Source organism: Phycodurus eques, chromosome 4 (genome assembly GCF_024500275.1).
Source record: "Phycodurus eques isolate BA_2022a chromosome 4, UOR_Pequ_1.1, whole genome shotgun sequence".
Classification (NCBI taxonomy): Eukaryota; Metazoa; Chordata; class Actinopteri; order Syngnathiformes; family Syngnathidae; genus Phycodurus; species Phycodurus eques.
This window is the reverse complement of record NC_084528.1, coordinates 25,802,360-25,825,413: the sequence shown is the minus strand read 5'-3', so window position 1 is coordinate 25,825,413 and position 23,054 is coordinate 25,802,360. Positions and strand designations below refer to the sequence as shown.

Sequence of the window (23,054 nt, the reverse complement as noted above, 5' to 3'; positions counted from 1 at the left end):
GCACAAAGTCCCTCCTGACGCCGAGGTCGAGACTCCATCTTGGAACAAGTGGGGTGCTTAGTATTTTGGTTTGGGTTCGCGGTGGTTATGAAGGAGCCGGAGCCCGGAGGAGAAGGCTCGGATGGACGGGGGCAGCCATGGCAACGTGACCCTGTGGTGTTCAAAGTAAAGCCCCTCGACCCTCGACTCTCCAGGTTTAAAGGCTCCAATTCCTACATGGAGTATTCTCTCTAGTGTACGCACTACTAGTGTGGCCAACATTAACACTCAAGTCTTTTCCATCTTTATCTAGTCCATTCCTGTCTTTTCTACAATTTTCCTCATTAATATTTTCCGTTCCTGTTTTCACCCATTCCTCTTTTCCGGTCACTTTCTGCATCATTTGTTTTTCTTATATAGCCATCTTTTCTATCCCTTGCTTTCATCGCTTTTTTCCTTCTTTCACCCATTGCTTTTCCGGCCCTCTTTCATTTCTTTTACCGATTCCAGTCACATAAGTCATCTTCCACAATTCTTTTCACATATTTTTTCTTCCATCCCAGTCTTTTCTAGCGTTTATTTTACCTAGTTACCTTTACCATTTCCTTTATCTAATAATCTTGTCCAACCTTTGCTTTCATCGCTTCTATTTCCATCTATTAAATCCTTTTAAGCATTGCTTTTCCAGGAACTCGTCGTTTTCTTTTACCTATTTCTGTCTTTTCCATACTTTGCCTTTCTCACTCATTCCAGTCTCTCCCTTCCTTTTAATTTGTATATTCTTTTCTATTTTCTATCACCCTTTGGTTCAATTACTTTGATCAGTCTTTTCCACCTCTCCATACCTTAGCTTCGATTTCCACCTATTTTTCCCCCATCACTTTCTGCAATTCCTGTTTTATCCTTTGCTTTCATCTTTTATTCTGGGATTTATCATCCTTTATGGTCGTCTATTTTGGTCTTTTCCAGCCTTGCCCCCTCCCTTCTATGCCAGTCTTTTCATTCATCTATCAAATGTCTTTTTATCCTTTTTCTTCCACACAATCCTGTTTTCCATTTGCAACTTTTCAACTATTTGTCTTTTCCATCCCTTTTGCATATTCCTGGCTTTATTCGATTCAGGTTTTATTAATCCTCTTCTTTCACCTATTCTCATCATTTTATTTCTATTTTTTTTCCATCCCTCTCTTCTGTTGCTGTCTTTTCCATTCCTTTAATTTTTCTATTGCAGTCTGCTTATATTTCTATAAAATGGTGAATAATAGCAGCCAGGCAGAGGAAGACCACCACTTGTTTTGCCATCCCAGACCAACCTGCACTTCAACAAACGCCAATATGCACAACTTTGTTTTATTTATGATGATGAATAATCCTTGGTGAAGGTCCAGTGGGGGATTAACGTGAGTTTGGTTTTTTTCTGGAGAACTCAGTTAAATGTCCATAAATATTTACCAACTTTGTGTTCATAATATACATAATTATTACATTTACAAGCCACATCAGGCTGTCACTGTGTCACACACACACACAAGAAAATATGGCATACAGAGCAAGTACAAACCCAAAAATCAAAATTAAATTGCCTTGTTTTTTGGTTGATCAGGATTTGAATTGCAGTTTAAAAAATGTATTCGATTTTTTTCTAAAATTCGGGATTTAAAAGAAAAACTTCTTTTGAATTTAAAGTATATATTTTTTTAAAAATTGAAGCGTAAGCATTACGACTCTTCCTTCTATTGGTCTCACAATTGGCCTCTTGCAATTCTACAAGAAAAATTCTGAGACAATTTACTGTCTGAATTTTGTCAAAATTTGTGGAATCTACTAATATCTAACTTTTCGGGAAGTTACAGAATTTTCAATTCAAGATTTGGAGACGAGGGTAAACATTACATTCTTTCGTTAGCCTCAGAATTTTCCATCTGAATACAAAATTAAAAGGTGGAGTTCTCAAAGTTGCAGAATTTGTGTATTCAAATCTTACTTTGCAATGTTAAAATTCATGTTCACTAATTTAATTTCATTATTTTAAAAAATTGAGATAATAAATTGTGTCCAATGTCAAAGTTCTGTGTTCCTGCAAGTCTCAGAACGTAGTTGTTACGCCAGTAAAATTTTGTTCGTAGAAGAAATGTGCTTATTAATTGGAAAAAGAAAATCATCATCCAGGGTGCATACATTTGTTCTGTTCTACGCTCAAATTAAAACTAAGGTAGGCTGAAGTTCAAACTGTTAGTTGTTCTGCGGCCGTGCACAGTTCTAAAAAAAATAAATAAATAAAAAAAGGAATAAAGGGCAAAAGAATGAAGAAACTACAGGGCTGTGTTCAGAATAATTCACTCATAGCCTACCCCTAATCACTATACAGCGATTTTTAGGCTATATATAAACTTGGCTAAAAAATCCCACCGTTGTGATTCGTTAGTAAGGAATGAGTGCCTCCTGCGTTCACAATCATTCACTCATTCCCTACGCCCTAATCACTAATAGGGATTTTCATTTTGTATAGGCTGAAACGATTAATTGAATACTCCGTATATGGGAGCCCTATATAGTGGATAGGGACGCGAGTGTTTTCCCAAGACAGCCAAGGCCTTCTTTTTGTAAACAAAATTGAAATAAATGCTTCGGCTTTTTCTCAGCAAAAGACACATTAGCATCGTCATGTAGCGTCGTTTTAACGCTGTCAGCGCTCAGGTCTCTTCCGGAAAACAAAATAACATTCCCTTAACGTGCAACATCGAGGAATGTCGGGAAATGCGTTAAATGTGAAAACAGGAGGGTGACATGGCAGACGTCACACTGCATTACATCACCAACTTTACATTATGCCCCTACCCCAACATGCGTAAGCAACCATTTGCCGTACAGTACGCCTCAAGGCTAATCTGCAATGCTAAGTTTCCCCACCTTGTTCCCTTAGTTGGGTGCATCAATATTGTAACTAGCTTGTGATGCTAACGGAATCTCGCCCTTTTCCTTCAAAGGAGTTTATGTAATCGGTAGCAAAATGATGAACAACAACTGTTAGGTTACCCACCAGGAAGTATTGAATGTTAGGTAGAACATGTATTAATAATTACAACAAGCTTACAATGCTACCTGACTCCTGCATTTTACCCATCAAAGTAGTTAAGGTATATATATATTTTTAAGCTTGCAACACTTACCAGATTCTCACCAGAAGTGAATGTGAGAATTATGCTGGCATTGTAACATAGTGCACAATTTAGCTATCTTGCAATGCTGAGTTTTGCTTGTACACTCAACAGAGTGAATGGGTTGTACTTTACACATTCAAATTACCATAACTGCTAAGAGATTCCCACGTGGTTACCCAGTGAATGTTAGCAATCACTTACCATTGCAAGCTAGTACACTGTCTAGCTAGCTTGGAGTGCTAACAGAGGTCCACCCTGTTTTCTCAAAAGAGTGGTGTTCTAGCTAGCTTGGAATACTAACAAAGTCCTGCAAGGTTCCCCATCAGGACTGAGTCAGCAATCTGTTAGCACTGGCAGCTAGTACAGTTAAGTATCTTGCTACGCTATGGGATTTGCAAGCTCTTCCCTCAGTGGAGTACGCGTTTACACTAACAGATTCATGCCCGTCTACCCACCAGTTGTGAGTTAGCAATTCCTGCCTGTTTACCCACCAGTGGTGAGTTAGCAAGCTAATAGCACAGCGAAGTGTGAAAACTGGCAATCTGTTAGCATTACAAGTTAGTACAGTTAGCCAGCTTACAGTGCTAACGGTCATTAAGCGCGCGTTCTAACTACCTGATGTTCCGCCTGGTTTCATTTAGTGTCTTCTAAATTGGATGCAGGGCAGCCATATTAGCCTCGGGATAAAGTCCCAGGCTGTGGACTGTGTGCTTATTTACACTTCAGCAGCAATGTTTGTAGTTTTGGTAGTGGAAGTTGTACTACAAGCTGAAGCTTCGGTGGTGTTGCTTTGAGAACTCCTGTTGCCGCTGGCGGGCACTAACGTGGGTCAGCTTGTCCCGCCGCTCTGCCGCCCGGTTCTGTTCCCGGTCGCCCTCATCGCATGTCACGCTGCTGGCATCGCTAAGGTCGCCCAAGTGCTCGACCGAGTCGTACTTCTCCAGGTCCGAGGCGATGGTCTGCAGGCTAAAGACAGACAGAGAGTCTGACCCTGCACGCTCGCGCTCCTTGTCCGGGTCAGGGTCGCTAGGTAGCGGGCCGCTGCCCCCGCAGGCTTCGCCTTCCTTGTGGGCGTCAGACTCGGCCCCTACGGGGGGGCTGCGTCCGCCACGCACCGGGGTGTCACGGCCCCTCTGAGCGTGGATCTGCTCACTGATCTGCTCCAGGTTCCTCAGAGCGATGGAATAGCGAGTCTTCACCTTGGACACGTGCTGCTCCAAGTGGACGACTTTGGTCTTGTGCTCCTGGGAGACGTGTGCACACGCACACAAACACAAGCCAGACACAAAGAAAATATACACTCACGCACATATAGGAAAGACACACAAATACATCAATCATACAGGCAGATACACACACACAAGCAGGAAACACAAATAAACACGCACGCACGCGCGCACACACACACACACACATACACACACACACAAACATCACCGTTAGCATTTAAGTGGCTAACACTCAGACCCATGTGGCTCCTCAGACCCATGTCTCATGACTCCCTTATTTACACTCAGGTCGATAAATATTGGGACATGGACATAATTCTCATATTTTTGGCTCTAAACACCACCAAAATGGATGTGAAATGAGAGTGCTTTAATTTGAGCGTATTTACATCCGAATCAGGTGAGCAGTAAACTTGGGAATCTGTGGCATGAGGCCGATTCGATACATATCTAGATAGACAAGTAGCGATTTGATTCTAAAACGATTCGATACAATTCGACTCAGTATGGGAGACATACGATTCTCGATTTGATTCGGTGCAGAAAAAATTTGATAGTTAACCTTTCCACATCTTGACTTAACCCCATTTTATGGAATGACATTTGTCTAACCATATTTTTAAACATGTACAGTAAAGGAACACTTAAACCTGAGCATTGTTGCTTTTTGTGAATTCAGGGAAGCTCCTTTTATACCCAATCATGGCACCCACCTGTTCCCAATTAGCCTGTTCACCTGTGGGATGTTCCAAACAGGTGTTTGATGACCATTCCTCAACTTTCTCAGTCTTTTTTGCCCCCTGCCCCCGCTTTTTTTGAACGTGTTGCAGCCATAAAATTCCAAGTTAATGATTATTTGCTAAAAACAATAAAGTTTATCAGTTTGAACAATATCTTCTTTGTAGTGTATTCAATTAAATATAGGTTGAACATGATTTGCAAATCATTGTATTCTGTTTTTATTTGTTTAACACAATGTCCCAACTTCATTGGAATTGGGGTTGTATTTTTTAAACAGCAAAATAATTATTTGAATAGACCACAACAATACAACAATTAATTTTGAAGATTTTCTCTTGAACCTTATGATAACTAGCTTAGTTCAAGTGGCGACTGTTGTGTCAATGTTGGGGCATACCTGGCTGTCTCTCTGAAGTTTCTTTTTAGGGTCGCACAGTACCAACACGAACGTATAAATGGACCGTGAGGACTCCAGAAGAGGCATTAGTTTGCTGAGTTAAAGCCCAAGGAAATTGCAGAGATGTACCTACCTTTGCCATATTCTCTGCATTTTTACAATCTGCAGCGCACATTTCGCAGGCAGCCGTCGGTGTCGACGGCAGACTTGACATAAGCTGCGTAACGAGACGTTGCATTCAATGTTCACAACTCCTTGGGGAACGTTACTTTGCTCTTGCTGTGACCACAAAAGTAGCTTAACTACTGAAAAGGTATTTGATGGCAAAATTGTGACGCTACTGAGAAATGTAGTTAAACTAGTAGTGTCGCTTAGTTGTAAACATAACGTGAGGCCTCTCGTGCTTGTTTTACGAGATGAAAACCATAAGAAAACCATAAGGCCTCAGGCAACAGATTCTTAGCCTTGCGAAAGCCGGTCCACAGCCCTACAATCGATATATCTATCTACGATATATCTATCTAAATCCGCCAGGAATCCTTTTGTATCGATAGTCTAGTCATCGGTTTATCGTTCCCAACCCCAAGAAGCAGTGGAGGAATTATCACAAGTTGTATGTGTACCTCCCACTTTTTAAGGGTCCAAAGGTAATGAAACTAATTCCATCCATCCATTTTCCGTACCGCTTATCAACAATCATAAATCCAACTTTCAGATTTCAAATCTTGGTTGCAAATCCGTTGCAGTCAATTACAGTCTGAAGTCTGGAATGCATAGACATCACCAGATGCTGGATTTCATCCCTGGTGATGCTCTGCCAGGCCTCCACTGCAACCGTCTTCATTTTTCATTCAATTTGTCTTTAGTAAGTGAAATGCTTTGCGACTGACTGGCGACCAGTTCAGGATTGTAGTCGTCCGCCTTTCGCCCGAAGTAAGCTGGGATAGGCTTGTACCAGAGTGATGGGATGAGAAGTGTATGGAGTAGGAAAGGAACTGCTCATGATCCAAAACATACCACCATATCAGTGAAGTATGGTGTTGGTCGCGTCGTAGCTTGGGTATGTAAGGCTGCCATTGGAACGCGGTTTCCATGTTTATCAATGATGCAACTTCTGACAAAAGCAGCAAGATGAATTCTGAAGTCTTCAGAGCAATATTATCTGCTCATATTCAGCCAAATGCTTCCGAAGTCATTGGACAGGCCTTCACAGTGCAGATGGATAATGACCCGAAGCATAAACCAAAAGCAAACAAAGAGTTTTTTAAGGAAAAGAATGGGAATGTTATGCAATGACCAAAGTCAATCAACTGACCTGAATCTGACTGAGCATGCATTTCCCTTGCTGAAGACAAAACTGAAGGGAAAATACCCCCAAAACAAGCAGGAATTGATGACCGTTGCAGAAGAGGCCTGGCAGACTTCAAGGATTTCCAACCAAGTATTAAACAGTGAAGGTTTGATTTATGTTAATTTGTCCTATTATTTTTGGTCCCTTAAAAAGTATGAGGCATATATACAAACTGTTGTACTTCCTACACCGTATACCTGATTTGGATGTAAATACCCTCAAATTAAAGATGAATGTCTGCAGTTAAAGCACATTTTGTTCGCTTCATTTCAGATCCATTGTGGTGGTGTTTAGAACCAATAAGATGAGAATTATGTCCATGTCCCAATATTTATGCACCTGACTGTATGAGCCTCACCTCCAGTATGTGGTTGAATTGAGCCTTGAGCTCAAAATAAGGCTTAGACTTGATGATGGCTCTCCTCAGGGACTTCTGCAGGGTCTGCACACGAGCCTCAGCCTCCTGACATGCGTGAGTGACACGCATGTGCTCGCGCTCGCTGCGTAGACGCTCCTCCTCTGCCTCGTTCACCTGCAGCAAACACACACACATACACGGCAGTCTGAAAGAGACACAAAAATGCACACGCGCCCACACACACACACACACATGCGCACGAAGACACACGAACACAAGGGAACAAACTGTCTTGCTGAGACGTGATGACTTGCGTGTTTGTTGTCACCTTGGAGGTGGCGTGGTTGAGCATTTCCTGCCAGGTTGGGTCCAGGGTGTTCTTTCCATCCGCCATGAGGCCCTGCTCCGCCACGTACACCATCTCCCTGGCCGCCGTGTGCATGGAGACGGCCCGCTCGTAGCTCAGCGCCGCCTTCTGGGTCTCCTGCTGAGCCTGCACAAGGACCCACACATGTTATCATACCCGAAGGACAGACTACCAGGCACGTTTTCAGACCTGACCAACAAACGTGTCATCAGGCCTGACACAGGTGGACTACAACACACATTATCAGACACCACACACAATTTCAGACCAGATACAAAAGGAACACCACGTGACAAAATTTCCCAAGAATGGCAGTCAAAATGCTGAGTTTGGTTGGAACGACCCCTTCAACCGGAGTATAACGCAGTAAGACTTTTGAAAATCGGACGATGGGTTCCAAGAAAAATTTTGTTTTTTGTCTCGGGAAAAATTGCCTTATTGGATAACGTTTTTGTGTGATATAGCCTTTAAAAAATCTGGTAAAAAAAAAACTATTTACAGTAAAACGAAATAGCTTATTTCCTAAAAATATCCACCAATAAGGTTGTACAGGCCAAAATTCCAAGGGGCCAAGTTGACATGTTAAAACTATTGTGACCTTTCAAACGGCATCACTTGCTCTAAAAACTCAACATAAATCACGCAAATGGAACAACACTATTCGTGAGAAGAGCAGTGTGGGCAGTAGGCATAGGTCACGTAACTTTCTTCGTTATTACGTAAATGTATTTGTTATGGAGGACTTCAGAGGCATTTAAAGTGCTCATTCAATGATTTTTAGAAAGGCAGCCTCTACACACCGGGACCACCACACGCACAGTTTCAGACTCAACAAATAGGAACCACCACACACCCTAACCCTAAACACAGGTCCACCACCACACACATTATCACACCAGGACAGACACCACCACCAGCATGTTATCAGACAACACATGGGGACCACCACACGTTATCAGACCCGACATAATGCAATAGCCCAATTCAAGATGATTGTAAATAGGTGAGGGTGGGGCTCCGTTTGGGTGCCAGAACACAGCATCAAGGCACCAAAAGAAGCACTCAAAGCTAGCCTAGGCTCATTCTCAAATGATGCTAGAATGCTAGTCTTTAGGTTACAGCTACCATGACCAAGGTTAATTGGAGAACACTAGCTTTTGCCACCCAAAAAAGTTAAATCATGGTCCATCCATCCATACTCAATACCTATTATCCTGTTCAGGGTCACGGGGTGCTGGAGCCTATCCCAGCCAACTTTGGGGAAAAGGCGGACTACACTTTGAACTGGTCGCCAGTCAGTCACAGGGTACATATAGACACATACAACCATTCGCGCTGAACACACACAGTCACTGGGTGGGAACTGAACCCACGCTGCCTGCAGCCAAGTCAGGCGAATGTACCACTAAACCATCAGTGATGTGAAATCATGGTGCATTGTCAAAAAGATAATGTAAGTAACTCTTAACAATAGACACATGAGGCTAATGGCTAGCATCTAGCATTACAGAAAACACTTTTATTGTGTGCAAACCTCCTTAGCCAGCCGCCGAGCCTCGTAGTAGGGCCTGGCCTTCTCGATGCAACCACCCAGCTGTGAGCTGTGAGCGTTGAGCTTCCGGGCAGACTCGGTGAGAATCTTGCGGTATCCCGACCGAGCGTCCTGGACAGGAGAAGCACGAGACGAAAAAGATTCCATTTCTCTGACGTGGACATGATTGGATTTTGCGTTGGGATTGCGACGGGAAGCACTCCAGCACGTCTAAACTATTATCATCCAACGCAAAGCTCTCCGGTTTCACTGTTGCGATAAATTGAATGGTCATATTGATTAGCACCAGCTGGGTAGATGGAGCGAGTGTTTTAGCTGCAGGATTCCACGGAAATTTAGAAAAAGGACGACGACTTCAACCCGCTGTTGTCAACTCACATCCAATTGCAGTTCTAGCTTGTTTATTTCGGCGCTGGCTTCGTTCAGGTGCTCCAACTCTTCCTGGGAGAGAAAAATGACCACAATTTAAAGTTTGTCTGTCAAATCATAAATATTTTTCAGAAAGTAAATGCAATCTTATGAGAATAATAAATTTTTACCAATATAAAATAATTGAGAAATGAACTGTAATCTTACAAGAATTAGGTTGCAACGGTGTCACAAAAAGAAATATTCAAGTACAAATACCAGAATTGTTTTTTTACTTTACTACAGTTAGTGTATTTGAACTTCGTTACTATCACTACTGCAGCTCTGCTTACAAGTACGTGATGGAAATAGACCGTCAGTACATACATAGCACCTGAGCTCCAGTTAAAAACTTAAAAAAAATAAAAATAAATAAAAAGTGGTTCGTGTTGGGTTTACCTGTATTCGGGGGTCCAGTTCGTCGTCGTAGGGGCTGTGGAGCTGCTCGCCCACTTTAGTCGCTTTATCGCTGCCGACATCTTCACGGCAGGTGTCCCTCGGCGACATCTCTCTGGCCGCAGTTGGCTCACTTTGGGCGGATTTGCCCTCGTCTTCCCCGCCGGGTCGAACCTCCCTCCAGTCTCCGGCGTCAGACTCCCCGGAACCTGCGGGGCTCTCCCGCAAATCGCCTGGCTCCATGCCAGGCCAGGTGGTTTCGAGAATAAATATATCTGTCCAGACGCTATGACTTAGTCATACGCCGAATATACCTTAAAGAGGTTTAATGTAATAAAGTGTGAGTAAATGGGGAAATGCGTCGAGTTGTAGTGGGTGCTAACTCGCTCTCGAGCTGCCATATCAAATCACACCGACTCACTTAGCAACCGGGGCAATGCTAGCACAGACCGCACACTGACGCGTTATTGTAGGGCTGTAAACGTCACAAAAATTTCGGCGCTCTTCTTTGTGGCGAAAATAAGACAACGTAACGAAATTAAGATGCCGTTCACTGTGCCCGTCATCTCTAGTATCTTTTAAACGGCTCATTATTGAGTTTGTCCGGGGTAGCTAACCAGCTAGCTGGCAGTTTCGGTCTCACATCATTACTAACGTGAAGGGAAGTAGCAGAGCAAGTTGGAACAGGTGAATTTCGGGCCGATGCGGCTGCCGTAGACACACGGAAGTATACGATAGTGACGTAAAATTGTGTCTCTTTTCGATTATGAATGTCTTAATTGAAATTATTTATAGCTGGTTTAACAAGGTCCTATGATTTTTATAGATTCAAATAATTAAGAAAAGCAGCAGTGCTGTTGAGAATAGGTGACGCATTTAGCATCTGTAGACACGACAAAATGATGATCCGGTGGAAAAAGAAATCAACCAAATTAACTTTTATTATTATTACAAAATAAATGTTCTGGTTTGCATTCTACAACATTGAATGCTGAACATCAGAATAATTTGACATGGTCACATTCGAACAGCAGAATTCACAACCAGCACCAATGTTGAAAGCTCCTATTTGTACCAGACATAAATAAGTCCAACAGATGTTTGCAAATAATTTAAAGTGGCACTCTTTGAAATTGTATACAAAAATAGATCACTAATTACAGCAGTTGAGTAAAGCAAAGGCAACATTACATGGGAAAAAAAATCCTGAGTGCACAGGCATCAAGCCATTATGAGCTAGACCAGTGATGAGAAGTGATTCCCAACCAGTGTGTCATTTAACATCTCTAGGTGTGCTACTGGAAATTGAATCTCTTTTCATCTAACAACTTCATACATCTGCAAAACAGAATAAAATGGAAATGGAATAAAACTCTGGACCTCCTGCTTGCTAAATGCCAAGGTGAAGGGAACACACGTATTTCATTTTTTTTTTTTTTTTTTTAAATTGAGTTGTGTTTCATTGTGGCGGCACGCATGACTGGTTAGCACATCTGTCTTACAGTTTTGAGCACCCGGGTTCAAATCCAGCCTCGCCTGTGTGGAGTTTGCTTGTTCTCCCCGTGGCCTGTGTGGGGTTTCTCCGGGTACTCCGGTTTCCTCCCACATCCCAAAAACATCCATGGTAGGTTAATTGAAAACTCTAAATTGCCCATAGGTGTGACTGTGAGTACAAATGGTTGTTTGTTTATATGTGCCCTGCGATTGGCTGGCGACCAGTTCAGGGTGTACCCCGCCTCTTGCCCGAAGATAGCTGGGATAGGGTCCAGGACGCCCGCGACCCTTGTGAGGATAAGTGGTACGGAAAATGAATGAATGTTTCATGTTATGTTCGATATGTACAGCACCTTTGGTACAGGTTTGTTTGTTTTTTAAAGTGCTCTATAAAAGAAGTTGCATAACCTGTGCATCCTTTTTGTGACATATCTTTCTGTCAAGCATGTGGCTCAAAAAAAGTTGCGATACACTGAACTAGACTTAAAGAAAAAAATAAACCTGAATCCCTGCGTTTTTGTGTTTCACCCTCTGCATTTTCTTATACATTGCTTCACTTGCTCAGGCCAAAATAGAGAGAAATAATTTTTTCTCAAAAGTTTTCTCTTTTCTTGAAAAACAATAGTAGTAATATAAGATCTTATAAGCATAAATTTGTTTTTCTTTAAGGAAAAACTAAACTGAAAATGTCATTTTTAAGAATTGCTTTGGCACCATCTTGTGGCATCGAGAGGCAATTGTAAACCTTTTACTCTATTTTCTTTTTTTTGGGCTATTCGCAGCAGGGGTCGGGGGCAAATTGTCACGCCAGCAGTCAATTCCAAGTGGGATCGTACTGGGTCCAACCTGGAGGCGGAGCTATGTAGATCCTGTGTCCTCTGGAGAAGAACGTGACGACGCCTCTATAGCCGGTCCTGGGGACGCCGGACTTGAAGTCATCCATGATGCCTAGGTTTTTGGCAAATGCTTTGAAACTTTCCTTGCTGGAGTACTGAAGGCGGAAGGGCCCGTTGCCCTCTCGCACCCCATTCTGGATGTCATCAAAAGTGATGACAGGGGCAGCGTAAACCTCATCCAGGAAGCTCTTCTTGTATGCATCCTCCTTCAAGTAAGTCAGATCCAGCTGGGTGAAAGGCACAAAGCCAGAGTTGAGTTTGATGTATCGCAGATACTTGTCGTAGAACTGGCCCAGGCTCACACCCTGCCGGCCAAACGTCAGCGTGCGTGAGATCTCGGGCCGGATGCATTGGCGGCCGTGGCGCTGCTCCGGCTGACGCATCCAGTCGTCCCAGAAGGCGGCAGGCCACTTGGGCTCCAGCTCCTCCCACAGCTCTCGGAGCAGCATCCAGCCGAGGCCCGGGAAGAAGTCGGTACGGTAGAGAAGGAGAGAGCCCGCTGGGTCCACAAAGCCTTCCCTGCCGTTGTCGTTCCACGCAGACACGCACCACAGGCGCAGGTCTGACTGGAGCAGTGGCAGCGTGGCGCTGAAGTACTCAAAGAAGTCTGGCGCCACCTGGAGGAGGAGAGTCACTTTGGTACACAATCAAGCAGAAAGTATGTTTTGGCTTCTCTCGCAATGCAGCTACTAATCATACATGCAAATCAGTCCCCTTTCAGCGAGATTCCCCTTTTTTTTTGGGGGGGGGGGGGGGGTCGCTGTCACTGACATCATAGGCTGTTTCGTACTCCTTGAACTCTAGCAGCTAGACCCATTCCACAGATCCACCGACCACATACAGATGTAATTGTGAATATTACTCCGTGGCGGACCAATATGCAGCCTGAGGTTCCGCCTGTGCGGTCGAAGTCACAGGAGTTGACGAGACCATAAAAAAACAAAAAACTTCTGCGCTTCTGCTGTTAATAAGTCACGGTACTCTTATGCCGTTACAATGATCTAAATGTTGCTCGCTACTTTTATTTATCAATTATTGCTTATTTATCAACTATTTCGTGCACGAGACTATGACTGACTTCTGCAACATGAGCTGTTTGCGTCGTCCAATTTAAGCGCTAGTGACGTTTAAGTCTAGTTCACCAATCAAACGACAAGAAAGTCACAGGACCTCACACAACGTCTTACATAGGGCTTCCGGAACATAGGTATTCACACTCGATAAGCCTGCCCCGCTGATCGTCGTGCGTAGGTGGCGGCCATTTTGGGAAAGTTGTCGTTATCAAGAATGCAACGGCTCGCTACTGGTTTACATTCAGACTGGATATTGTTGGACTAAAAAAAAAAAATTTAAAAAAAAAAAAAAAAAAAAAAAAAAAAAAAGCTTGTATTTGAGGAAGGAAGCCATTTTTTTCCCCCTAGAATTGGACTTAAAATTTAAGTCTCATTCTTTCAAGGAATGCAAGTTTTTATCGTCTAGTATATTAGTAAAATCTTGAGAATAATAAAGCAATTTTTTTTTGACAAAAACTGCAATCTTATGTACAGAAGCGTATTGCATTCACTTGGATAACAAAAAATAATAATACAAAATCCAGTTTTTCTGAGTCATTGTTTTGAGGGCTTTTTTTTCTGACTATTTTTTTCTGTTTTTCTGACAATTTTTTTTCCCACCTGTTTTTCTATTTTTTTCAGACTAATTTTTTTCCACCTGTTTTTCTGACTATTCCTTTCTGTTTTTCGGACTATTTTTTTTCCACCTGTTTTTCTGACTAATTTGTTTCTGAGTTATCGGGACACATCGAACTCACGCGAGAACCTGCAAACTGCAAGTGACTCTTTGCGGAATCCGTAGTAAGCAAAATGACCGGTTTATTCAGTTTGAGCAAGTTTTATTTTGATATGGGTTTAAGACACTGGGAGATACTCCTGTCTTTGAGTCACATCGATGATATTGTTATTAGTTTGTCGACATTACGCAGGCACCTTAATTGAACCGGTAAGGTAAACGTGTATGGGCAGGTTGAAGGTGTGCGAGCAGTAATCCGCCATTAGTGAGTCCGCAAAGAGTCACTTGTCACCGCAAAGAGTCACTTGATGTGTCCCGATAACGCAGAAAAAAAATAGTCCGAAAAACAGGTGGGAAAAAAAATTGTCAGAAAAACAAAGCCCTCAAAAAAAATACTCAGAAAAACAGGAGTTGTTTTTTTTTCATCCAAGTGAATGCAATACGCTTCCGTACTTATGAGTGTATTTTTAAAAAAAGAATAAAATTGTTCTTAAAAACTTATTTTTTTCCCCCCAAAAGAAAAACATTTTAGACAAAAAAAAAAAGAGAATACGAGAGTTCCGCACACACATTTTCAGAAAAAAAAAGTTGTAATCTTAAAAGAAGAAAAATGTTTGGGATTTTTTTTGGGGGGGGAGACAAAATTTGCCATCTTCAAGAATGAGGGCACATTTTGGATTTTTTTTCTAACAAGACAAAAATACCTCCAGGTCATCCTCCACAATGATGACAGCTGAGTAGTTGTTGAACACTTGCTTGAGAGCCCAGCGGTAGTGTCTGGAGATCTTGTAGTAGCCCTGAAACTTTTTGTGCTCCGGCGGCACGTCGATGTCGGCCAGATTGGGCTGCATCAGATGCATGATTTCGCTTCCATACGAACGGATAACGTCAGCCGTGCCAGTGTGGCCGCAGTCCTGACTCACGATGACGGGGAAGCGCTCGGCCGAGGGCCGGTGGAGGAGCAACTTGTCCAGGCAGCGCCGCACCGTCACCCGGTTGCAGGCCATCACCAAGATGGGGACCGGGGGTGGCGCCGGCTTCGGCTTCTTCTTCTGCCAGGGTCCCAGTGCGGGGTGGAAGTTTTGGATCTGCGTCAATATTTTTTTCTGGATCTCCAGCTCTGCCTCCAACATGTCAGCCACGCCCAGCATTTCGGCCACCACTTCACCGTTGTAGTCGTCAGGCCCTCGCTTCCCCTCCTGGTCTGGAAACCTGCCCCGCAGGAGGAAAACCAGCACGGCATTCCAGGTGAGGAACAGCAAGGTGACGCACAGGACCACATAACCTCGATGGCAGCGCATGGCCCATCCAAATTAAACCACACACAAAGAGGCTGCAAGAGGGAAAAGCAGGTTTTTCTTTTCAGGATTGGTCTTTTTGTTCGGAAAAAGGTCACATTTGAAAAGTCACATTTTTACAAAAATCTTTTTCAAAGAATTGCTAATTTTCAGGGGAAAAAAGTATTTTTTAAAGGGTGTATTTTTTGAAGAAAAAAAAAAGTACATTTTCCAGATTTTTGTTGTATATCCGAAATGGCGCTTTATCTATACCCTAACAGTGCCCAAAGTGCTTTAAAGAGGCTCATATTCACCCACTCATATATACCAATGGGCGACTGCTGCCATGCAAGGCGCTGCCAGGCCCACCGGGAGCAATTTAGGGATCAGTGATTTGCCCAAGGACCCTTACATGGCGGACAGTCGTAGCCGGACTTCGAACCGACGACCCTTCGGTCCCTGCATGACCCACTCTACCAAATGAGCCACAGCTGACCCTTTATTTGAGATAAAAAATAAGTCACATAGAAATAAAGAATATGTGGCGGAAATTAACCATCTTTTTTAGATATAACTTTTGAAAATTATAAAATAAAAAAAACGCATTTCCAGAAGAAAAATGTACTTCAACTTAAATAATTTTATGGAAAATGCAAAAAACATGTGTCGTAGGTTGATTGAACACTCTAAATTGCCCATAGGTGTGAATCTGAGTGTGAATTGTTGTTTGTTTATATGTGCCCTGCGATTGGCTGGCGACCAGCTCAGGGTGTACCCCGCCTCTCGCCCAAAGATAGCTGGGATAGGTTCCAGCACGCCCGTGACCCTTGTGAGGAGAAGCGGTACAGAAAATGGATGGATATTTCATTCCCAATAAAAAGTTGTAATAATATAAGAAACAGCTATAATATTTTTAAAAAGTCAATTTTACAGGAATTAAGTAGCTTTTTCCCTGATTTTTTTTACAAAAAGTATTTTTAGCCTTTTTGAATTCATATTTTTTTAGAGAACATTTTAATATATATTTGTTTAATCAAAAGTGTCCTATTTTTGTTAAAAAAAAAGCTCTACTTTTTAAGAAAAACATTTTCCCGCGACATTTTAGGAATTATTTTGCGGGGGGGCTAGAATAGAATAGATTTAAGAAAAAAATATCTTAAGAGAAGGAATTTTGAAAGTCATAATAGCTTTTTGTTGACAAAAATCCCATTAACAATAATAAAGCAGTATTATTACTTTGAGGGTCATAATCTTCCAGAGTAAAAGTTGCATACTTAAAAAAAAATATATATATATTTATTTATATATATATATTTTTTTTTCCCCCACTCATTAAAAAAATATATATTTTAGAAATGTGCAAGTTGTTTCTTTTCAATTAAATAGTCACAATTTGCCATGAGAGCTCATCAGGTGTGCTGTGGTTGTCAGAAAATTGTGTACAAATAATGCATTTTTGTTCCAACTATTTATGGCAGCAATGTATATTGGCAATTAAAAGCTCTTCCACTAAAATGGCAGTCAAACCTGTGCATCCAGTGTTTGCGATTTTATTGTTTGGGATTGTGCCATGAGATTTTTTTTCTAACGAATATGTGCCTTGGCTGAAAAAAGGGTGGGATACACTGGTTAACAGGAGGGAAAGTGTGGAGAGAAGAGGAGGAAGGAAGGTCATCCCCACCTTTAGCTGGCTTGCCCCGTCAACTGATGTCCTCGAAATCCAGCATAACCTGCAAAAAAGGAGCCAAAACATAAGTAGCAAATTCACTTCAACTCACATCCCTCCCCTGGAAATCAGCTATACAGGAAGTCCTCGATTTACAAACAAGTTCCATTCCTACGCGGCGAGGTAACCCAAATTTCCGCGTAAGTCGGATTTCACCGTTAAAGTCGAAATTTATGTCGAAATACTTCTGTTACGGGTATTGTCCCACGTGATTGTGACAGCAAGCTCAGTGTATGTGGGAGTGTGCGTCGATGTGTGAGTGAGACGGGACTGTGAAGGACGAAGGAGTGCGTGTAAGTGCGAGTGTGTACAGTGGCAAGTGTAGTGACGGCGACCGTGGAAGAGTAGTGATTACCGGAGGACCTGTTGACGTTGAATGTGCAGAGGAGCTAATAAAGCCATTAAAGCAGCAAATCGGTGCTACGTGCCTTTATTGTTGCCGCCACCCAGCTCAGCTGTGCAACGAGAAAAGGGAGTTAACCCCTGTCCTTGTCCTGCCTATATTATCCTGTCCTTCCCTCAGAGTGTAGGACTACTGACCCATACAACACTCTAATCCAATGCGTCATTGTACTAGGTATATAATGCTTTACAACCCTCATCTTGTTCACAGCTAGTGCTTTGTATTTTGTTGTCTTCTGTTCCTATATTTAGTTACCTTTTTGTTTCTTCTGTCACTCCCATTTAAAAACTTTGTTTCGTTCGACTGAATGACTGTAATTCTCAATATCCATACAAGGGAAAGCACAGTGGCATTTTAAAAAGTCCACTGTGACACAGTAAAACTGTTCCGACATAAAAGGGATACAGATCTTCCTTTCTGCTTTACCTAACTGCCCCCCCCCAAAAAAAAAAAAATATATATATATATTTAAGAGTGCATCGCGTTGTGGCAAACTGCCACCTTGCACGTCACACCAAGATCTTTGAAAGTGGAGCAACTTTAATTTTTTCTTCATCTACCCATCTTTTACAACAGTCTGCCAATTCTTGACTTCTAGAATACTTTAACAGGCGTTTCATAATAAGTGTATTTAAAGTGTGTTTTAGGGGTGAAACAACAATTTTTATGTGTACGCTATAAATCGCGATTTAGAACGCCGCGATAAACGGGGGTTTACTGCTGTGCAATTTAGTTGCCTTCAATGCGTGACGTCACTCAAACTCAAGCAAGGATAAGTTGACTAACTGTTCACCTGCAGGCTGTGGCTACCGTATGTGAAGAAACTATTTTAAATACACCCAAAAAAAATCACCATTAAAAGCGGTTATTTCTAGTTATGCTAACATTTGGACCTGTTAAATAGAAGACAAAACGGTTTCGGGTGTATAAATGAGTCCTTACCCGGAAAATGTCACCGTCTTTTCCTCTTTTTTTGGCCATTTTGTCCACCGAGCAGTTTCTTTCGTCGAAAAGGTGAGTGGAGACGACGCGACGCCGCCCAGAAACGACAACTTGTCGGCCCTGGACGTGAAAGTTTGACTTTCTGGTCGCGAACACACCGGACGAAAATTTGAGAGTGAGGCGGGCGGAGGGAGACAAGCTGAGACCACACAACTTCCTGCTTGGGAAGTAGTCCGCAAGTTCCGGGTTTCGTCTCCCTTCTCACCTTCAGACATGACACAAATAGCTCCGTCTCGAAATATAGTGCCAGAGTTGTCAAGGAAATACTGTACAGATAACATTCAAATGTGGATTTTCAGTGGTACTTTATAAACAAGTTAAAATAATAATATTAAATATATTACTTTATTTAAATTAAATTTATAATAAATATAATTTTTTATTGAGTATTATTAACATACTAATGATTGCATTAATACATATTTAAGAAACAGTAGTATTATATATTTGTTTATATTTTAATGGTAAATACATTTTAAAAATCATATATATATAACTAAACTAAAACTACATTTTAGGGGTTAAAAAATAATGGGCCAAAAAATTAAGTGAATTTTCAGTGTTACTTTACAGACTTTAGAAAAAATATATATAATTTGAAAAAAATGTAAATTAAATTGTGACACTGCAACAAGCTGTATTACCTCAAATAGTGGAAAGTGTAATTTATTTACTGCAGAGGACCAGGTAAAAATATAATGTAAACAATATATAATAATATTATTAATTATTATTATATTATTATTAGCAGAAATTACTTAAAAGTGCAGTTGAACATCACATTGTGTGATTAATGGGTACTATCGAAGTTCTAAACATTCTTCATGTTGCCAGGCATCAAATTCATTCCACTATTTTTACATGGTGTCTTTTCCAGCTGTGCCAAGAATCTTACTTACATAAAACAGGGTGTTTGTATGGTCTGACAGACCAACATCACAGCAAACATTTGCAACACAATTGAACCACTGAGAACTTGAATGGGCTAACTCCATTTAATGTTTCAATGAATGAATGAATGAATGAGGAATACTGATTAAAATCGAGTTTTAGTTCCAGTTTTGACATACAGGGGACAGTCCTTTTTGTATTTTTGGATCAGCACTTTTCCTGATTCATCAGGGCAACACTGGGCCAACTCCCATTTCCAAGTTGTCCACACCTTTGACACCATGCTTCACCTCCCGCAAAAACACACCACAAAGTTAGTTTCAGCGTTTGACAGAAGACTCAGAAAGTAAGTAGTACTTTAGCTTGGGTGCCAGTGCATCTGCGTGTTATTATACCAGAATTTTATTTTGTATTTTTTTTTGACAGCTGTTCGGACTTAGACCACTGTTGCACTGAAGCTTCCGAATCCCAGTTTGTTTCTTTTTTTTCAGGGAATCTAGAAGCTACTGATCGAGATCCAACCAATGAAAATGAACAGTGCAACAGTGTCCCAACTCCCATTTTCAAGATGGCTGCGGCCATGAAACCAGGCTTCAACTCTTGCAAAAACGTCCCAGAAAGTGAGTTTCAGAGCTTGATAGAAGACTCAGAAAGTAAGTAGTGCTTTAGCTTGATTGCCAGTGGATCAACAACAGTACAAGTAAATGTCATATATCATCTTTTATGAAATATTGACAGATGTTCGTTTTTGCAGGCAACCAACACATCTGCTTGTTAGTGAATGTTATTCAACATCATGGATTTTGATAGAGTTGACTCATGTTTGTACTTAGCCCACTATTGCACCAAACTCTTTTTTCTAATCCCAGTTAGTTTCTTTTTTTTTTCAGGCAACCTAGACAATACGGGCCGGGATCCAATCTATGAAACGGAAGAATGCAACACAGTGCCAACTCCTAGCAGTTAGACCCCTATTGCACAAAACTGTTTTTTTTTTTCTCATTCCGGTTTATTTCTTTTCTATGAGGCATGTGGGTTAAAGTGCAACCAATACGATCCAAGTCCAAAATCATTATACTTGGAAAATTGCCAAAATCTGAAGAAAAAAAAAAACAAAACAATTTCAGTAAAAAAAACAAGTATCCACAATTCATTGCCTTACAAATCCCCCAGACTTAACTGCATCCATAAAATGCTCACTCTTCTGCAAAATGACAAAAATTGTGTTAGCCCTCTGTAGTTCTCAGAGGCTCAATTGTAAAAATGATTTTTAAAGTGTGATTTAAAGATTGAAGGCACTTATTCCACACATACACACACATTATCATCATATCAGTCAATGACAGAGACATTTTGTTTTTTTTACCTCTTGTTGCAAGTATTTCTCTGCGTTCCCCAACAGAATTCACAAACCTTTTTGCTCAATACTGTAGTTTGAAGTCCAAATGTGCAAAATACAAGTAGTGAAGGGTGCACTTTTAGGTACACCCGCACTACCACGTGTTACAGCTGTGGACACAAGATAACCAAATAGTACTGTAGGTGGATCTAATGTTGAGGTCGTTTCGTGTAAAATTACTTACACACACACACACACAAAGACAGGGGTCACAGTCTTTAAAGTTCAAGGGGAAGGACTGTTAGTCAAATCCGTTTTTCGGGATCCTCTGTCCGGACTCATCTCTCTCAATCTGGCAGAAAACAAATAAATGAAAAAGATAAATAGATTTTATGCAAATATTTACATTTCATACATTAAAGGTGCTTGCTAAATACACTTTTTGATTATAGCGTACAACAGCTTGAATGATTGCTATTTTGTACATTCTACTTGGTTATTATGTAAATATTTCACTTAAGAGTAAAACAATTCTCAAATGTTAACAAAATAAATATATATCAACTACTACCTGCATGGTATCATTTCATTTGATATCAAATATTTTTTGTGTAATAGTAGTTGTTTTTCAGCCAATTTGTAATATTTATAGTATTCTTTTAAAATATTTTTCTTCTAATGTTTGTATTTTTAGTCTAATATTTTGTATTGTTTATAAATATTTTTCATTCAATATTTTCCTGATATTACTAATCTTTTTTCTAGCTAATATTTTTGTTGTTTGGTAATTGTCATCCAATATTTTTGGTAAATTCATTCATTTTCCATACCGCTTATCCTCACTAGCAATACTTCTGGATTACTCTCTAATGTCTTTGTATCTTTGAAATATTTTTGTATTCTTTTCTATTGTGTTTCCCCCCCCATTTAATATTTGTGTATTATTTTTTTCTATTTTGGGTGTAATGTCAGTATAAAGTGCTAACATTTTTTCATCAAATATCTTTGTATTTGTCTAATATTTTTTTATTACTTTGTAATATTTTTAGTCAAGTATTGTCTATTGTTTCAAATATTTCTTTATTTGTTTCGTTTTGTTTAGTATTTTTTATAGTCTTTTCCCATCCTTTTTTGTGGAAGTTTTTAGATTATATTCAAATATGTATGGTCTATTTTTTGTATTATTTAAAATATATCAGTGACATCTAATATTTTTGTATTTGTGGTCAAATATTTTAGCAATATTAATATAGTTTTTGCAATATTAATACTTCCCATGGGCTCACCACCTGTGGGAGGGGCCATAAGGGTCGAGCGCAGTGTGAGCTGGGCGGTGGCCAAAGGCAGGGACCTTGGCGATCCGATCCCCGGCTACAGAAGCTGGCTCTCGGGACGTCGAACGTCACCTCTCTGGCAGGGAAGGAGCGCAAGCTGGTGTGTCAGGTCGAGAAGTTTCGACTAGATATAGTGGGGCTCGCCTCCACACAGCTTTGGACTCTGGTACCAGTCCTCTTGAGAGGGGTTGGTCTCTCTTCCACTCTGAAGTTGCCCAAGGTGAGAGGCGCTAAGCAGGTGTGGGTATACTTATTGCCCCCCGGCTCGGCGCCTGTACATTGGGGTCCACCCCGGTGGACGAGAGGGTAGCCTCCCCCCGCCTTCTGGGCGGAGAGGGAAGTCTGGGCTTCCCTGCTAAAGCTACTGCCCCTGCGACCCGACCTTGGATAAGCGAAAGACAATGAAATGCAATATTAATGTTTTTCATTTTGTGTTTTTTGTCTGCTTTGTATTATTTTCTATTATTTTTCAGTTAATATATTAGTAATAATACTGTATTTTTTCTTGTGATGTCCTTTTTTTCTTCCAATGTTTTGTATTAATTTTATCATATTTAGTTATGATTTCATATTTCTTGTCGCGCGTCACCTTCCGATGGCGCCCCCTGTCGCATCCGCACAGCACGGCCAGCCTCCGTAGCACAATGTGGGTTAGCAGAAGTTTGAGAGAGCGGCAGGTGCTCCTCAAAGTCGCCCATCTGGCCTCCACGAAAGACGGCGTCTCTTCTACCCCGTCACGGCACACTCCCCAAAGCTCACACGGATGCTCACATGCGTCCCTAATAAACACGTTAATTTGACACGGTCGAAGCAGCCGGGTGACGACGACGCCAGCAGCGGGTTGACGAGCTACTCCAGGCCGCCCGGTGCTCTCTTCGGGGGAGCGGGGCGCCGCAGGGTGAGTGACTGCCTGCGGCACGCCTCTTGGCGAATCCCTAAAACGGTGGTCCTCGCTGCTCACCCGC

General features: G+C 41.4%; 3 protein-coding genes across 4 annotated transcripts in view; all 3 read right to left on the bottom strand.

The window, feature by feature from the left end:
- Positions 1-1,293: 1,293 nt before the first annotated feature.
- Positions 1,294-10,593, bottom strand: sh3bp5la (SH3-binding domain protein 5-like, a). The gene is made up of 6 exons (XM_061674831.1): positions 9,943-10,593; positions 9,514-9,576; positions 9,118-9,246; positions 7,545-7,709; positions 7,217-7,390; positions 1,294-4,384 (listed from the first exon to the last, which is right to left on the bottom strand). The coding sequence occupies exons 1-6, from the start codon at positions 10,180-10,182 to the stop codon at positions 3,902-3,904; spliced, it is 1,254 nt and encodes a 417-aa protein (XP_061530815.1). The 5' UTR covers positions 10,183-10,593; the 3' UTR covers positions 1,294-3,901.
- A 281-nt stretch (positions 10,594-10,874) lies between these two features.
- Positions 10,875-18,651, bottom strand: mgat1a (alpha-1,3-mannosyl-glycoprotein 2-beta-N-acetylglucosaminyltransferase a). The gene is made up of 4 exons (XM_061675749.1): positions 18,466-18,651; positions 17,076-17,124; positions 14,822-15,450; positions 10,875-12,946 (listed from the first exon to the last, which is right to left on the bottom strand). The coding sequence occupies exons 3-4, from the start codon at positions 15,416-15,418 to the stop codon at positions 12,248-12,250; spliced, it is 1,296 nt and encodes a 431-aa protein (XP_061531733.1). The 5' UTR covers positions 15,419-15,450; positions 17,076-17,124; positions 18,466-18,651; the 3' UTR covers positions 10,875-12,247.
- A 1,914-nt stretch (positions 18,652-20,565) lies between these two features.
- Positions 20,566-23,054, bottom strand: part of LOC133401624 (uncharacterized) — a 2,999-nt gene continuing 510 nt past the window's right edge. Inside the window, exons 1-2 of one of the 2 annotated variants that reach the window (XM_061674826.1) lie at positions 22,679-23,054; positions 20,566-22,471 (exon numbers count right to left, since the gene is read on the bottom strand). The exon at positions 22,679-23,054 is cut by the window's right edge and continues 510 nt beyond it. In XM_061674826.1, coding sequence (XP_061530810.1) covers positions 22,451-22,471; positions 22,679-23,054 — 397 coding nt within the window. In that variant the 3' untranslated portion in view covers positions 20,566-22,450. The remainder of the gene's footprint in view (positions 22,472-22,678) is intronic. The other variant, XM_061674825.1, reaches the window with a different exon arrangement.